The sequence below is a fragment of the Lynx canadensis genome, chromosome B3, assembly GCF_007474595.2.
Source record: "Lynx canadensis isolate LIC74 chromosome B3, mLynCan4.pri.v2, whole genome shotgun sequence".
Classification (NCBI taxonomy): Eukaryota; Metazoa; Chordata; class Mammalia; order Carnivora; family Felidae; genus Lynx; species Lynx canadensis.
Window position 1 is genome coordinate 107,576,743 of NC_044308.2, and position 19,046 is coordinate 107,595,788.

General features: G+C 35.2%; 1 protein-coding gene across 2 annotated transcripts in view; it reads left to right on the forward strand.

Annotated features, from left to right (window-relative positions):
- Positions 1-19,046, forward strand: part of SLC38A6 (solute carrier family 38 member 6) — a 77,636-nt gene that overhangs the window by 25,209 nt on the left and 33,381 nt on the right. For both annotated transcript variants that reach the window (XM_030319245.1, XM_030319246.1), the window contains exons 6-8: positions 7,283-7,361; positions 17,725-17,807; positions 18,274-18,332. In XM_030319245.1, coding sequence (XP_030175105.1) covers positions 7,283-7,361; positions 17,725-17,807; positions 18,274-18,332 — 221 coding nt within the window. The remainder of the gene's footprint in view (positions 1-7,282; positions 7,362-17,724; positions 17,808-18,273; positions 18,333-19,046) is intronic.

A 19,046-nucleotide genomic window follows, 5' to 3' on the forward strand; every position in this document is an offset into this window, starting at 1 on the left:
GCAGAGAGAGAGAGGGAGACACAGAATCCGAAGCAGGCTCCAAGCTTTCAGCACAGAGTCTGATGCGGGGCTTGAACTCACAAACCCTGAGTTCATTACCTGAACCAAAGTCCAGCGCTTACTGACTGAGCCACCCAGGCGTCCTGGTAATCATATTTTAGATTAATGCTTCTTAACTCTTCTAGTCTTTGTAACATTTAAACATTTTTCAGTTTTCTTAGGATTCTGTGCCCCTGATGAATCTATGAGAAATATGGAAGAGGGAGATCTTTAAAGTCAAAATGATCATGAATTGCCCTTTTTTAAAAAAAAATTTTTTTTAACATTTATTTTTGAGAAAGAGCATGAGTTGGGGAGGAGCAGAGAGAGGGAGACACAGAATCTGAATCAGGCTCCAGGCTCTGAACTGTCACCACAGAGCCCGATTATGAATTGTTCTTGATCAATATTTGTTACATGGATGTGTCAGTAAAGACCCAGCGTATCCCCTACATCTCTTTATTACATAAGTCCAAGTAATTTGCTCATTCATTTGTGTTCTTAGTATCTAGCATATAATAGACATTTCATAAGTAATATTTGTTATGGGAAAAAAGGAAGGAGTAAGAGGAGGGAGAGAAGGAAAACCCAGCGGCCTGGCTTGGTGCTTCTTTAGGAGGAAGAGAATTGATCTACTGGCAAGAGGGACCTTGGAATATTATAAGTGAGGATATAGCTTCTTTAGGAAAGAATTTACTGTCAGAAAACCTCTTTCCCCCAGGATCAATGAGGCACCAAGTATTAGTCACAGGGCACTGATGTAGTCTAACAAATTGATTGGAAAAATATAGTGTCTTTGAATAATTTCTAAGGTTTAGAAAAAAATGTGACTCACTAAATATAGCACTCTTATTCTAAGCTTTTGGAAACCTTTGCCTTTGGAATATGGAAAGCCCTCCAGTAAAATACTACTTTGAGGCAATTCCTTATCTCCTCCCAACACTAATGAATTCAGGGCCTGAAATAGGCCCCAGCAATAGCCCCCGGCTGGCCATTTCTTCAGGAGCTGGAGTGACATTCACTCAGAGTCATTGCTGCTGGGACACAAAGTCGGTAAAGAGACATCTGGAAGTTTTAATATTTAATGCTAGTACCGGCAAGAGAACTCTGGCTTAGGGTTTGAATTTGGTGGGCTACTAGTAAAAAAAGGAGTAAGAACTGTAGTGGCAAATAAATGTAGGTAATTTCCACATAGTCCTAGCATTTTTGCATTATGAGATTCTTTTCCTAAAAACCAAAGTAAGTAGTTTCACATTCATTTGAACTCTCAATATAGACCACTTAGTAGGCTAAAATATTGCTAGAAATCAAACAGTAAACCCCAAGTCATTTTTAGTCAAGCCAGAGAAAGTCCTGTGGACTCCTAGAAGTGCATGATAAAGTGAAGTTAGTTGATGTTTTTTCTGGTTTTGTATTTCAGTCCTCTCAAAGTGTAGAAAGGTAAGTGGCTCCAAGGAGTACGTTAAATCCTTACTTTGCTCTTTATAAAATAAGAAGGACCACTATGGCTAGCATATTCTTTATTTAGTTCTTTAAAGCCCCAATTCCTTAAAGGAGATTAAAGATTGAATCACTGCTACATACTGTGAAAGGAGAACCTAAACATTAAGTAGTCTTACTGAAACTTCCTGAAAGTGCTAGAATGATCCAGATTTTCCAGTCTGGCACAGGCCCTACAAACCTACAAGACCAACAGTCTTGATTAACACCTCAGTTTGGCAGTCTGTTTTAAAAGAAACCCCACAGCCCTTGTTTGTACTCAAACAGGACAATTTCTAAATCTCATCGTCAGAAAGGTATAAATAAGATCATTTTCAGTTGAGATCTATAAAAATTTCAAAGTCTCAGTATTTGTAAAATTCATGATTTAATGTTAGATAAATTAGAAGCTATTTATTTTTATTTTCTGCCTGTATTTTTGTTTTTGTAGGATGATGAACTCATTTTAGATGTACTAGTTTGTATTGTCCCCTGGGAGACTGGGATTGGACGTGCTGTTTCAACGCCATCTGCTGGTCAGCTCATCTGTGGACATACTACAGCTTTTTTGAACCTGAACAGTATGTCCAGAAATTCTGGAAAGCACTGCCTTAGAATAGGAAGGATATAGGAAATTTGGAAGGAGTTTTTTTTCATAAATACATACTTTGACAAAATTTACTGGCAACATGTCACTTTAAAAAGGTTTTGAAAGTAATGTATTTCTTAGTAATGATTTTTTAAAATTATTTGAGTGGATAGTGGTAGAGTGGATGCACAATGTTACATTAGTGTCAGGTGTACAACTTTAAGTGATTTGACATTTTTATTTTATTTTATTTTATTTTTTAATTTTTTTAAATGTTTTATTTATTTTTGAGACAGAGAGAGGCAGAGCATGAATGGGGAAGGGGCAGAGAGAGAGGGAGACACAGAATCGGAAACAGGCTCCAGGCTCTGAGCCATCAGCCCAGAGTCCGACACGGGGCTTGAACTCACGGACTGCGAGATCGTGACTTGAGCTGAAGTCAGACGCTTAACCGACTGAGCCACCCAGGCGCCCCAACATTTTTATACATTATTCTATGCTCACCACAAGGGTACCTACCATCTGTTCTGTTATATTGCTATTACAATATCTTTGTATTCATTATGTATTCAGTGTATGTATTCATTATGCCATTTATACCCATGACTCACTGAAGTTCAGTTAGAGGATTTTAGAATAGTAAATATTCTGGTCCCATTGTGTTCAAATTTGAGATCTTGATAAATGATAATGGTATATATTTTCTTAGGGTTATGGGAGAAAATTTCATCCATGTATTTTGATTTCCATTTGTGTACAAATTAAGGAAATGACATTTTTCAGGATTTTAGAAAAAGAGATTGTGTTGTGTACTATTTTGAGTGAGGATAGCCTTTTAGTGGCATTTGGACATTTAGGAGGAATACTGGGTTAATAAGACATGTTGAATAGAATAAACCAGTTGCTATCCATGACTAAAAACATGTTTGAAGTAAAATTGAATCTCTCAGACGGAAAGGCAAACTTATTATTTCCTCCCATAGTACATCTGTTTAGGGCTGGCTGACTAATCCTTTGAGAAGTTGCTGAACTTCCTCCAAGTGCTGAAAACCTAATTCTGTTTTAAAAATAGCTGTATGTAATCTTATCTTCATACGTGTATTTTAAGAGTTTAACAAAAAGGATAATTATTTTTACAAATTAATGATTTGTTAGACCTAGATGCCAGTTGAGGCTTTCTTTCTTTTTCTTTTTCTTTTTTTTTTTTTTTTTTAAGGAGTCCTGGGAAAAGTAGTCCAGAAGAATACAGGGTTTTTGGGAAGAGAGATTGGTCTGTTGTTTTAATTTTTTTTTTTTTTTTTTTTTTTTTTTTTTTTTTTTTTTTTTTTACATTTCAGTTTGATGTTAATATCTCAAATATGTGAGAATAGGAAACTTTCTCCTGTGAATTACAATAATAGCTGTAGATGCATTAGAATCATAGAATCATGCAACAGGGTCCCTCATGAAACTCCTTAGCTTGTCTGAGAAATCTTGTACTAATAACTCTACCAAACCAGCTACAAAGCTGAAATAAATTACATTGAAAATACGTGTCAAAGTATCAACCTAAGTGTTTTTAAAGTCAACCTAAGTGTTTTTAAAACTTCTAACTAATTTCTTTGAACTCCAGCATTCATAAGCAATTTGTAATTGAAATGCTCATGATGGAAGAAAAAATAATTCTAGGGAGTGGTCCTTTTCATAGACTACCCTTATTTTTTCTTTCCTGTGGCGGATTCTTCTTCACTTTGCTCCTGCACTTTTCCGTAATAGTTAATAGTGCAAATTTCTCAAGCCAGACTGACTGTTGATACCATTACCACCTTGGGCAAGTTACTTCTTTGTGCCTCCATATCTTTATCTGTGAAAGAAATACCTCACAGCTTTGTGGTAAAGGTTAAATGAGGAAATAACTTGCAGATCACTTAGAATACTGGCCAGCATGGTATAGGCATCCCAAACCCAAAAGTGTTCACTGTTCTCATGGTTCTTCTCTCACAGGTCTCTTTCCCCTGTTCTGTATTTCTGGCATCTCTTCCTTCAGTGTCCATGTTCCCAGCTCATGTGTTTCTCTTTTATGATTAGAGCAACCAATATTAATAGCTTACTACTTGCTATTGTCTAGTCAAATTTTACCCTATTTTAGTCATTTCTTAATATAACACTTGGTTCTCCGCATGGTTTTCAAAGAATACTTTCAACTTCTGTGTTTTGATTGGGTTGACAGATTTTTTTATTTCCTTCCCAGGGCAGTTTCCATTGAATGAGTTCTATTAGTTATGTTTAAAATGAAGGAGAAAAGAACACTTAGTTAGTTAATGTGGTAAAACTAAGTGATTTGTAATGGCTTGAATACCTGTCATCAAGGTATGTCTTTTAGCACCAATTCTGGCTTGGTAGTGTGGGGGCCAGAATCACTTAACTATAACCATGGCTAAAATGGATGACCCTGGTACAGCTATTAATTTAGAGTACAACATGGTATGTCTTGTATTAGGAGTCTATGCTATGTATGGATGTCAGCAAAAATCATTTACAAATTCTTGCTTATGAACTGTCTCTAAGATAGGTCTTTAAGCACTTCCTTATGCCATTAATAGAAGACATGAGACAAAAGGTGTGGCAGGCAGCTGTTTGATCTAGTGAACCTTTTGGTTATAAACAATGGATGTATGAGCTCTCCTGTTGATAATTATATCTTTAAAACTTTTTTTTTTATTGAGCTAGTTGTCCTTTTTATGTGAATCTAATTAAGATGTATTTCCTAAGAATATATATTTGGTAGTCTGTTTTGCTTCTTCTCTGTATTATATATAATATGTTAAGGTGGTAGTCCTTGCATGGAAGTTTACTTGTGGTTAGGAAAAAATAATGAAGGCAGTGAAAAGGATAGTGTCTTTGTTTTCCTTGCTTAATCATGGGGGCTTTTCCTCATCAGGAGCTCTGTGGTTTTGTAGCTCTTAAAACAAACACCAGCATTCTCTAAGAAGGAAGCAGTATTTACATGTTGTATTATATCTTGTATGCTGAGATCTCTTTTTGAGAGAGAAACATATGTTTGGTGAGTTCATGTTTCTTGAAATATACATGATTCTTCAGACTGGAATGTAATGAAATAGGACTCCCATTTGAAAACCAAAGAGTTAAGGCTACAATAGAGGATAAAAGTGATCAAGTGATTAGCCAGGGGCTAATAGAAATTCTGGGAAGAATGACAGATTGTGTATTAGAAAGAAATATGATATCATATTCATTGAAGCTTTTACAACTAAAGATCTAAAAGAAATAATAGAAAATTACTGAAAGAGATGAATGTCTGAAACTTTAGAAACGCAAGTGGTGTTGGATTAATCCAAGCAAGAAAGACTGATGGGTGGATAATAAATTACAATTGTATAGGAAGTCTGCATTCCTTGTGTTCAAGGTACTTTTGTCTCTTTTTTTTTTCCTTGCAAGATATATTTAAGCAGCTTGCCAGTTGCAGAAAATTCAGCTCATGATTTTCAACATCATACCATATGTGTATGATTCTTTGGAATAGATAAAGTATTATAAACAAGACCCCAAATCCTTGAGTGAAGGAGGTTAATCTAAACCTTCCTTCTGTTCTGTGCCAAATTGATAGCATTTTTCCTTTTGAATGAATGATACAGAACACCTTTTCACATACAATCAATTGCAATGCCCCAAAACTAAAAGAGTTTGAAGAAATGTCCTGTACTTCTGTTGGGCAAAAAGCTATACTTCAACAACCATACTAATGCGGGAAAATAAATAGTCATAAACTGGAAAATGTGTGTATACATAATGAATTTTCATTGAGGAGAAGTGAGTATTTACTTAGCTGTTCTAAATTTTATTTTGCCATGTGTACATTATTTCACTAAAAAAAATTGTGTATGTGTGTTTGCATGTAATTATTGTCTATCTTCATATAAATTTATGTACAAAATAGTATATTTCCTTTTTTTCTTTCTCCAGTGGTCACATAGTACTGTAATAATTGTGGAGAAGTTCAGCTACATTTACACATGTTGTTTGAGAAAAATGCATTCTTCTTTTTAAACATTTGAGCCTTTTAATCAATTTTTCACCAGATTTTTACCATTCAGACTTGGCATTCATTTGTGTTCTTAGTTTTTGTAGGTCCAAGGAGAAAGTAAAATGTTTCCTGAAATATAAATAAGTAATAAAATTAACGTGCGTACAGAGTACACTCTTTATTCTTCTTGGACATACTCTTGTTGGCCCTTTTTTAATATACACTTAATCTCTGGGGGAAAGAGAGATTATTACTGTGTTAAACTGAAGTTCTGACTCTAATCATCTGGGTTTCTATGTACTTAAACATGTAAGCTTAAACTCAAGTATTTACATATAAATGAGTTCTATGTTCTGTAACCATATTAAAATATTTCCTAATATATGATGGAAGGTTTATAGGATTTTTTTTATAGCTGCATCAGAAATGGGATCATTAGTAAAATGCTTTAAAAACTACTTCTTTCTTGGATCCTGTCAGATCAAATGTAAGAAATAATGCTAGCTTCAGGTTTTGATTACATAATACAGATGAGCTCTGTTAATAAAATGGAATAAAAGTTGTAAGTTTTGTCCATTTAATATGCTTAGCACTTACCACTGAATCTTTTCTAATTAGTTTTAGAGGACAATTAAAAATGTAACTCATTATGCACTTTATTTTTATTTTATAATAACATGTGCATAATGTGTTGGGGGGAAGCAAAGAAATGGAGAGGAAGGGAGTGAGACTTCTTTGGGTGTGTGGGGGGGTCTCTCTCTAGTACTTATTAAACTCCTGTTTCTGTATCAGTTGTTGCTAAACTAACCTCTAATGCCTTGAACAGGGTTGATAACATACAAACGTGTGCAAAACATCAAAAAATTTTTCATTTATAAATTCCCTGTAATTAAGACCCTTCCTTTTACCTAAATAGTTTGTCTTGGGTTTGAAATGTAAACAAAGCATCTATAATGAGCTACCAGTTATTCTCTACACAGTTATTTATCTCCATTCCTGGCGTGTATGTACCTTTGGGATAATGCAGTATGAGTTAATCTTCCACATGTTGTCAAAGCCCTAATGGACATCTGTGTTTCTGTATAAATTATTCTTTAAATGGTTAAGAAGTATAGAATTCTAATGGAAACTGTTTTTATCTTTTTTTGCAGCTATGTCATCATATCTTGTAATTATTAAAACAGAGCTTCCTGCTGCTATTTCAGAATTTTTGTCAGGAGGCCATACTGGGTAAGAAAAAATATTTCCCGTTGTGTCCATTAATTTATTAATTCAATAAGTATTTATGCATGATATGGCATATTAGGCAAAGACAGGAAGGAACTGTTTCTTGGAGAAGAAAAAAGGAGAAATTTCTTCTTTTGATGAAAAAATGAGGTGGGGAATGGGGGTTAGTGGAAAGTCCTGCCTGTAAAGGTCTTAAACAAAGGAGGGGGGTGGTTAATACTGCTGTCGCTTTTCAGCAAACCACAGTGATAAAGTTACAGCCACACTTGTGAATTTCTATTCTAAAGCTGGGTTTGAAAAAATAAATGGTTTGCAGGGATTTAATTATTTCATTTCCTGTTTTTTAACAATACTATAAACAATACTAAACCACATTATACTTCCTTTCTCCCTTATTTAAAAAATACTGGGTTCTAAAGACTATTGACTCATCTCTTTTTATGGGAAAAAAACAATTCTGTTTTTCCTTGCACAGGAAAAGAAACTTTGCGAAGAATAAACTTGAAAAGACAGAATAAATTCTTTTAAATGTCATCAAGTTATTTCACATAATTTCTAAACCATAATACAAAAACCTATCAGACTTTTTGATGTAATTATTTGGCTGTTGTGCTCTAATATGTGAACTTGTTCCGGACTCAAAGGCAAGTTTTCAAAATTAACTTTTTAGCTTTTGCAACTTGGCTTCCATGAAAAAACTCTACTTAGACAACTGCACATACATATTTATAAGGAAAGTATGGTGTACTTCAGATCTGAATAGGAATCGAAGTCCCGCATGATTTTTCATCATCAGAAACTATTGTGCCTTTGTGTAGTACTTTACAGTTTATAGGGTTTCCACATTCATTATCACATTTGGTGTTCACAACTGCCTCATCTACAGCTTTATCTAGTTACTTTTACATTTTATGCTCTTAGTTTGATGAACAATTGCTGTAAGAAATAGCTGTGTTAAATTCACTTTTGCATCGCTGTGAAAATAATGAGGACAACTTCTGTTACTCAAAAAAATTCTATGTGACAGGTTTATTTTAAGGTTTAGGGCTAAGAACTCAAGGCCATGAGAAGTAGAATCAGGAATGTTAGACTAAGAGTAAGGAGACATGTTCTATCCATGTGACATTCAATGACCTCAGGAAGTTTTACTTCTTTTGGCCATATGACTTAATTCTGTGGTTTGGGTTTCTTCACCTGGCTTAATGGGGGTACCAGTGTTCTTAAGAACAACTTCTTAAGAAAGTTGTTGATATGATCAAACAAGATATTGTATATACAAATGCTTTTTGTAAGCTGATAGCATAGTGTAAATGAGGGGAATTAAGAAATTCCGTAATGTTGTGTGTCAAATATACCCGCAATTAAAAATAAAGAAATTTCAATAATAATAACTACATGAAAGGTGAATTTGCCCTGTTTGCTCTGCCAGGAAGGTCAGAGTCAAATTTGAATGTGTTGCATAAACTGTTAATCCTAATAGTTGTCACATGTGCTTTGCCTTCTTCTTGCTCCTGAATTTGGTGACTTCTGTTTAAATTTTTATTGTCATATGTCTTTGTGGAAAGAGAAGGGATAAAAATGTATATAAAATTTCAGAAATAATTAAGGTAGCATAAGACAGAACTGCCACTAAAATTTAGGTCTTCTTTCTGTAAATGCGATACTTTTACCATAGCTTCAATTTAAATCAATTGCAATTTGCTTGGGATTTTTTTCTGGTTTGTCTAAAAAAAATAATAATAAACTCCCATCTTATTCATCTTAGTGGAAAATTGATTACAATGGTATTTTTATATGTCAGAAATCGATTTTTAAAGCTATACTTCAAAATACTGTGGCCAGTTTGTATCATCTCGGTTTTGGAAAATTGCACATCTCTTGGACAGCATCATCTTGTACATGAAATGTACATTTGCTTACTTTGGACTTCAGAATTTTGAAGAACATTAATAAGAGACTATATTAGTTGGTCAGAATATAGATAAATCATTAATCTTTAAAGCTTGATGCTGTAAAATAATTAAGAAACAAATGTTATGGTAATTAACAACTGTCTAGGGCAGTGTATTTTAAAAGTTAAATAGCAGTATTTCTTCTGAGATCAATATGATATTGATATGCTTTTATTTTAGGGTTTGACAATAAATTGCAGTTAAGGTCTTTCAGGTGTGCTTATTTTCTGTGAGATTTGATGTACCTTTGTGAAATATAAACCTCTAAAAAGATGTTATCAAAAAGAAACCGTATGTTCACAATATTCTGATTTCAAAAATTACTGTTAGAAGTCAGAAACTATAATACTTAATCCCAAACTTGTATGAGGCATTGGTATTTTTCACAGAATAATTTATATTTTAAAAATCTATGGCTGTTAAAAGTTGGAAGCTCTCTGTTAACATTTAATGATCTTGTCAGGGGAATATGATTGACACAATTAAGTTGTCTTGCATTTGAGTTACATAATTGATATGGGATGTGAGTAAGATCCTAATTCAGAACATATGATACTCTTGTTCCATTCCATTCGAGAATGAAATTAAAGCAACTTATAAATAAATCTGGTTTTCATTAAAATATGGAAAAAAGCATCTGCATGCCAAAGCATTTGCAATACAGCTAAGGATTTAAACTCTATATTTCATACTTGGAACATTTTTATCATATAGGATTAAATCCACAGATCAAACAAGTTTTTTAGGAAGTATAAAACTTTTTACTCTAATTCTTTTGGCTTAAAGGAATGTATATTTAGATTACAGTAGGAAAACAGGGGTTCGGTTAGATAATTCTTTTTCCCCCTTAGGAAAAAATTTAAGGTTAGTATATTCTTCTAAAATTTTGATTTATAAAAGATGCTTATTTAATAGGTGCTTTTGGAGATTATGTTTTACTGGTTTGTATTTCTCAGGCTGGGTTTTATTTTGCAAGTTTAATCACCTCTGTTCTTTGGAAACTATCCATCGCCAAACACAATTCAGTTGACTGTGACATGCACATCAAATCTAAACTAACTTTACTGTGCATTACTATATTGCCTTATGGTTGAATGGTAAAGAAAAGCACTATATCTGCAATTGGCTTTACTAATGTACCTTAATAAGAAATGATTAACCAGTAGCCAAGCCAGGGATAGAGAAATTATATTTTGCAATAAAGTTTTATTTGTTTGTTGGTTATTTATTTATTTACTTTGAGAGAGAGAGCTTACGCCAGCAGGGGAGGGCCAGAGAGGAAGGGAGAGAGAATGCTGCACTATCAGCACAGAGCCTGCTGTGGGGCTCGATCTCACGAACCATGAAATCATGACCTGAGCCGAGATCAAGAGTTGGACACTGAATTGACTGAGCCACCCAGGCACCCCAATAAAGTTCTTTTCATATCAGGAATTTAAAATCCAGTCCTGTGAAGAGGACAGTTTAAAGGAAAGCACCGTTCTGAGAAAAAGGAGGCAATATCTGAGGCATGTGTTAGTCTGCACTAACATACCATAACTGTGATTCTGAGGGACTGCTGGGAGGAGGTGACATTGTCTTTAGTCCCACAGTTAAGTGCTTTGGGCAGTCTCATGGCTTTTGGACATGAGTGAATTGTGGTCTGATATAGTTGTAATACGTTATATAAGTTGTATAAGTTATAAACTTCAGGACTTAAAGTGTTCCTTTATTCTTACGCAAGAGAAAAGAGTCTTTGGTCCTAAAGATTAATATGCCCTCTGCACAACTGCACCTTCATGACAGTAGGAACAGCAGAACTGTCAGATGGAATCTGCTCTGGTGCTCCTTTGGGTCTTTTTTCTCCTGACACTGCAGCGGTCTGGGTCTGATATCGGGTCCCAGAAGGAGCGTGGTTTTAGGCAGAGAGCCCTGGGCTTTTTGCTGTTTCCAGAAATTTGGTGGCCAGGTGTTCCTCAATGAGGGATATTTTGAAGTTCCCATTTTGACACTTGAATTCAAGAGTGACTAGAAGAGGAACATGTCCAATATCATTTTGTATTCTTTTTTTTTTTTTTTTTGACATTTATTCCTTTTTTGAGAAACAGTGTGAGTGGAGGAAGGACAGAGAGGGGGGAGACACAGAATCTGAAGTAGGCTCCAGGCTCTGACCTGTCAGCACAGAGCCCTACACGGGGCTTGAACTCATGAACTGTGGGATCATGACCTGAGCTGAAGTCGGACTCCTAACCGACTGAGCCACGTGGGTGCCCCGTCATTTTGTATTCTTAATATGTGTGCTCTTAGGCCCTCCTGCATACAGGAATTGAGAGGCATGTGCAAATGCAGAGAGCACATCTTTGGGTCCATTAGTGCTAGAAATACTTGTGCATAGGTTTTTGGGTTCTGACACATGCATTTCCTAAAGACACGAATTAGAGTGAAAAAGGGAAGGGTGTCATCATGGTGCTATTTCTGCTGCCGCTCCTTCTTTTGCTCTGTTTAAGAGGAAGTTGCTGGCACCCAACAATACCCGGGAAAGATACGTTACAGAGGACTTCCTCTTAAACCAGGTACAAAAGGACACAGTGCATGATGAAGTCCATGTCGGAAGCCAGGGGTGGAAACCCATGTAGAGGAAAACCTTTTCTTTCTTTTTTCTTAAACTGAGATATAAATAACCTATGACATTGTATACATTTAAGGTGTACAACATGTCAGCACACTTCTATATTGCAGTGTGATTACCACAGTAGTGTTAACTAACCCCTCCATCACGTTCTATTAAAGATCTACTCTCCTAGCAACTTTCAGGTATACATTATTGTTCACTACAATCAGAAGGCTGTACATTAGATCCCCAGAACTTATTCATCCTCTAATTGCAAATTGTACCATTTAACCAACATCTCAGTTCCCTTGCCCACCCCCACCCTCACCCCTGGTAACCACCATTCTATTCTGTTTCTGTGAGTGTGGCTTTTTTTGATTCTACATATAAGTGATAAACGATAATGATCTTTTTTCTGCCCGACTTATCTCACTTAGCACAACACCCTCAGAGTCCATCCATTTTGTCACAAGTGTCAAGATTTCCTTCTTTCTCATGGCTGAATAATATTCCATTATTCCATATGTATATTATATATATGGCATATTATGTGTGTGTATATATATAGAGAGAGAGAGAGATAGATACATATATACACACACATATCCCACATCTTTATCCATTCATCTACTGACAAACTCTTAGGTTGTTTCTATATCTTGGCTATTGTGAATAATGCTGCAATAAATATGGAACTGCAGCTATCTTTTCCATATCCTGTTTTCCTTTGGATATATCACCCGGAAGCGGCATCGCTGGATCATATGGTAGTTCCATTTTTAATTTTCTTAGGAACGTCCGTACTATTTTCCATAATGGCTGAACCAATTCACATTCTCACTAACAGTACGCAGGGATTACTTTATCGCTACTTCCTCACCAACACTTGCTATTTCTTGTCTTTTTGATACCCATACTAACAAGTGTGAGCTGATATCTCATTGTGGTTTTAATTTGCATTTCTCTGAAGATGAGTGATGTCGAGCTCCTTTTCATATACTTCTTGGACATTTGCATGTTGTCTTTGGAAGAATGTTCATTTCCTCTGCCCATTTTTACATTGGATTGTTCATTTTTTTTTTTTGCTATTGCTTTGTATGAGTTCTTTATATAATTTGGATATCAACTCCCTACCAAAGATATGGTTTCCAAATATTTTCTCTCATTCCATAGATTGACTCTTCGTATTGTTTGTTGTTTCTTTTGCGGTACAGAAGCATTTTAGTTTGATGTAGTGCCACTTATTTCTGCTTTTGTTGCTTATACTTTTGATGTCATGTCCAAAAAATAAATGCCAAAACCAATGTCAAGGAGTTACTTTCCTATGTTTTCTTGTAGAAGTTTTATGGTCCGATATTACACTTAAGTCTTTAATCCATTTTAAGTTAATTTTTGTGAGTGATATAAGATAGGGGTCCTTTTTATTTTTTATGTGTTTATCCAGTTTTCCTAGCACCATTTATTAAAGAAAATTTTTTCCCCATTGAACACTCTTGGCTCCCTTGTCAAATGTTAGTTGGCTGTATATGGACACAGAGTTGTTTCTGGGCTCTGTTATTTGTTCTGTTGGTCTATGTGTCTATTTTAAGCCAGAACTATGCTATTTTGAATGGTATAGCAGCTTGGTAGCATAGTTTAGGATCAGGAAGTGTGAGTGATGCTTTGTTTTTTCTCTCAGGATTGCTTTGGCTATCTGGGATCTTTTGTGGTTCCATACAAATTTTAGGATCGTTTGTTCTATTTGTATAAAAAGTGTCATTGAGGGGCGCCTGGGTGGCGCAGTTGGTTAAGCGTCCGACTTCAGCCAGGTCACGATCTCGCGGTCCGTGAGTTCGAGCCCCGTGTCAGGCTCTGGGCTGATGGCTCGGAGCCTGGAGCCTGTTTCCAATTCTGTGTCTCCCTCTCTCTCTGCCCCTCCCCTGTTCATGCTCTGTCTCTCTCTGTCCCAAAAATAAATAAACGTTGAAAAAAAAATTAAAAAAAAAAAGTGTCATTGAAATCTTGATAGGGAATATGTTAAATCTATAGATAGCTTTGGGTAGTATGGACATTTTAACAAATTAATTTTTCCTATCTATGAACATGGACAGGATAGCTTTTCATTTGTGTCTTTAATTTCTGTCATCAAAGTATTACAGTTTTCAGTGTATTGAATTTTCACTTCCTTGGTTAAATTTATTCCTACATATTTTACTGGTTTTGATGCTGTCATAAATGGGATTGTTTTCTTTATTTCTTTTTCAGATATTTTGTTGTTAGTGTATAGAAATGTAACTGGTTTCTGTAAGTTGATTTTGTATCCTCCAACTTTACTGAATGTGTTGATAGTTCTAACAGTTTTTTGGTTGAGATTTCCTGTGTATAAGATCGTATAATCTGCAAATAAAAACAGATTTACTACTTCTTTTCCAATTTGGCTGTCTAGCTAGGACTTCCAGTACCATGTTTAAAAAGAGTGGTGAGATGAGGGGGTAGGGGGCGCCTGAGTGGCTCAGTCGGTTGGGTGTCCGACTTTGGCCCAGGTCATGATCTCGCAGTTCGTGAGTTCAAGCCCAGCATGGGGCTCTGTGCTGACAGCTCAGAGCCTGGAGCCTGCTTCAGATTCTGTGTCTCCTTCTCTCTGCCCCTTCCTCACTCATGCTCTGTCGCTCTCTGTCTCTCAAAAATGAAGAAACATTAAAAAAAATTTTTTTAATAAAATTTTAAAAAAGAAAAGTGGTGAGATTGGGCACCCTTGTGTGGTTCCTGATCTTAGGGAAAAGCTTTCAACCTTTCCCTATCGAGTATGATGTTAGCTATGGGTTTGTTGTGTATGGCCTTTATTATGTTGAAGTATGTTCCTTTTATACCTAGTTTATTGAAGCTTTTATTATAAAAGGTTATTGTATTTTGTCAAATGCTTTTTCTCATATGTCGAGATGATCATATGATTTTTATCTCTCATACTATTAATGTGCTGTGTCACATTTATTGATTTGCATATGTCCTACCACCCTTGTATTGCAGGGATAAATTCTACTTGATCATGGTATATGACCTTTTTAATGTACCACTGAATTCAGTTTGCTAATATTTTTTTGAGGATTTTTGCATCTGTATTAATCAGGAATTTTGATGTGTAGTTTTCTTTTTTTTGTAGTATCCTTATCTGGCTTTGATATTAGAGTATTCTGCCCTTGTAAAATGAATTTGGGAGTGTTCCCTTCTCTTCAGAGTTTTGGAAGAGTTGGAGAAGAATTGACATAAATTCTTCTTTAAATATTTGGTAGAATTCATCATTACAACTATCTGGTCCTGGGCTTTTCTTTGTTGGGAAGTTTTTGATTACTGATTCATTTTCCTTACTCATTAGTGCTCTGTTCATATTTCCTATTTCTCATGATTCAATTTTGATGTATGGTTCTAGGAATTTGTCCGTTTTCTTTTCTTTCTTTCTTTTTTTTTTTTTTAATTTGAGAGTGCAAGTGGGAGAGGTGTAGAGAGAAAAGGAGAGAGAGAACCTTAAGCAAGCTCCACGCCCAGTGCAGAGCCCGACGCAGGGCTGTCTCATGACTATGAGATCACGACCTGAACTGAAATCAAGAGACGGATGCTTAACCAACTGAGCCATCCAGATGCCCCTATCCATTTTCTTAATTTAACAGGCCAGTGGGAGACTTTAGCTACATGGTAGAAAAAGAAGATGCATTTTCACTAACTGGGAATTCTGAGAGCATCTACCATATGATTTGGACAAATAATCCCTATTGTCTTTGATACTCTAGCTCCCATATTGGCATGAATTTTACTTTGTTACCATTGTGCGTGTGTATATATGTGTATGTTTCAGTGAAAAATGATTACAGGAAATTTAGAAAAGGCAGATAAAAAATAAAAATCATGCATAATACCATCTCTTACCTAATCATGGTTATTTCATTCCCTTTTAATTTTTCTCAAGCTTTTTTAAACATAGTTAATAACCATATATTTTATACTTTTGTCATTTCCATTTCACTAAATTGTCTTTTTTTTAAAGCTGCATAACATTCCACTGAATATGCTGTTAATTGACCTAATATTTTCTATTGTTAAATATATAGGACTTCCTGCCAGCTTCTTAATATTATAATAATGTTATATTCATAGTTTCATGCACATAGAATTCTTTATATTATAGATTATTTTCTTAGATTACCATGTTTTTATTGCTTTTACTACATATTGTCATTGTTTTTCCAGAAGTAGTAGTAATTGACAAGATCACTAACAGTGCGTGAAAGATCAACTGTGCCACATCCTTGAATATTGTTTTTAAAATAATTTTACTAGTTTAATTTCAACAGCCTCATTTTTATTTCTTAAATTAGCACCAGAGATTGGATTTTTTCTTTGTGTGTATTTACTAGTTATACTTCTTGCATGAATTGTTTGTCCTTTACATACTAAAGTGAAATCTTTACTATTAAATTCTTGGGGCATTAACTCTAACGTTTTAAAACTTATACACGTGTATTTTATATTAGAAAATTGAAACCCATCTATATGTAAACCAGGAGAAAATAAAAATTGCTCATATTGCTACCACATAGACATATCTGCTTCTGGTATTTTAAATCTGTCCTTCTGACCGTTTTTTTTTTTTTTTTTTTTTAATGTTCATCCAATTTTCTTAAGTAATCAAATACATCATCACACACTTTTAACTTGCCTTTATTTCATTTACTATGCTAATGCCTTTATATGAAAAATATAGTACTTTTTTTCCTGGTAATTCATGCTCTTTCTTGATAATTTGAAAAATATAGAAAACTGTAAAGAATAAAAATTACTCATCATTCTATCACCCAGAGATGATGGCTATCAATAGGTTGTAGTTCCTTTCCATTTTTAATGAATCTATCCTTTCCTCAAAATTGCTATCATGCTATATATATTTATGATGTTTACTGAGTATTCATTCCGTTATTATACTTACAAAAATTTCTTTTTTGAAATTGTTCCCTAGTCACATAATTTGTTTTAGAATTGTCATGGTCTTAAGGACACCTAGATGGCTCAGTAGTTAAGTGTCAAGCTCTTGGTTTCTGCTCAGGTCATGATCTCACGGTTCATGAGTTCAAGCCTTGCATGGGGCTCTGCGCTGACAGTGCAGAGCCTGCTTGGGATGCTCTCTCTCTTTCCCTCTCTCTTTGCCCCTCCCTTGTCTCTCTCTCAAAAAATAAATAAACTTAAATTTTTTTTTTAAAAATTGTCATGGTATTAGATGTTTGTTTCTGATTTTCTGTATTTTTTATGCAATTTTTACCTTCACCAGTTTTGTGCTTACCTTGTCACTCCTCACCAACATTGACTATTATCTTACTTTTAAATATTTGCTAATTTGGTGGTTGAAAAATGGCATCTCATTATTTTGATACCTTTCTTTTTTTTTTTTTTTTTTTCAACGTTTATTTATTTTTGGGACAGAGAGAGACAGAGCATGAACGGGCGAGGGGCAGAGAGAGAGGGAGACACAGAATCGGAAACAGGCTCCAGGCTCTGAGCCATCAGCCCAGAGCCCGACGCGGGGCTCGAACTCACGGACCGCGAGATCGTGACCTGGCTGAAGTCGGACGCTTAACCGACTGCGCCACCCAGGCGCCCCTTGATACCTTTCTTAAATGAAGATTCATTAATAAGAATAATAGGATTTCACTAGAACGTATTTTACTAAAAGGAAGTAGACTTTTCTTAATGGGTGGTTGTAATGGTTGTGTGTGTGTGTGTGTGTGTGTGTGTGTGTGTGTGTAAACACAAACAGTGGATTCCTGTGCCTAAAATAGGACTTTTTTTTTTCTAATAGGTCTTGGTATCTTGATGGACAAATACTGCTAATAATCATTTGTGTTGGCATTGTGTTCCCTCTTGCACTTCTTCCTAAAATAGGTAAGTCTTTAGAGAAGAGAACATTTTTTTGTTTGGAAGAGAGAGAAGATAATGTTAAGGGGTTTTTAAATTTCACAGTACCACATTTTTAGCAGAAGGGTGGTAGTGGTGAATAATTTTGAACTCGGACTTATTTTAGGTTGTTCAGCCTTCAGCCTTGCCTAGTTAGCCCATTACTTGGTTTGCAGTAGTATTTTGTCTGCCCTACTAAAATAAAATCTTTACAGCGGAACATTAAAGAGCAGCCTTTCCTTACAGTGTACCATTAGTGGTAAGCCTGTTCCAACTCTGCTGTACAGAGCTGCATAAATGATCTGTGACAGATAGTTGGAATGTTGTTATTCTCAGCCCTAAGCCCCAGATACCAAGCACTGTAATAGAAAACATGCCCAAGATGTATAGCTTTTGCTGTACGTTAGGAACACTTTCCTTATAAATTGCTTTTTATTTTACTGTTATTTTACAGGCTTTCTTGGCTACACAAGTAGTTTATCATTTTTCTTTATGGTGTTCTTTGCTGTTGTGGTAAGTTTGAAATAGAGTACATTGCTTATCTCCTCACTAAAATTGAACTTACTGTGTCAATGTCTTCTTTTTTCTTCAACTCTGTTTTCTGTTAGAGTTTTAGTTCATTGTGTTATTTAAAAAGCCCTTTAGGCCACAAAATTATTTCCTTTGTTGTATCTCTTTTGAAGAGGCTGAGCTAAAGCCACAGTTCAACTTCGGTATCTCTTTTGGTTCACTAGAGAGGAGAGCACACTGATTGTGTTAAAACCTAAGATGAAGTCTAGTTCTTTATGTAGGTGCGTGTTTCAGTTTATTTCCATATAACGCTGTGTGTGCATGTGATTGAACTCTCCCTTGCTACTGAAAGATGAGTGAAAGGAAATGCTACCCAAATGAGCAACAACACAGTATACCAGTAGTTGAGCCATATTATAGAGCCATGGTTTCAAGCTATCACAACAATCTAGGAGGCATTTAATTTAGGTTAAACTGTCTTCTGGGATACGAGGATAAAACAACTTTGGATTATTTAAATGAAGAGGAAGTGACCCTGGTTTTAGTGTCCAGAAATAGTTATACTTCAGTGGATGCTCTTAAAACTAAAATACTCAAAAGCGTTTTCATTTAATCATTTGTTGAATTTATCAGCGTTAAAAATCATTGCCCTCCCTCCCTCAGATTGTCTGACTTGTATCTTAGAAGTAAATGAACTGAACACAGACTCTTTTCTCC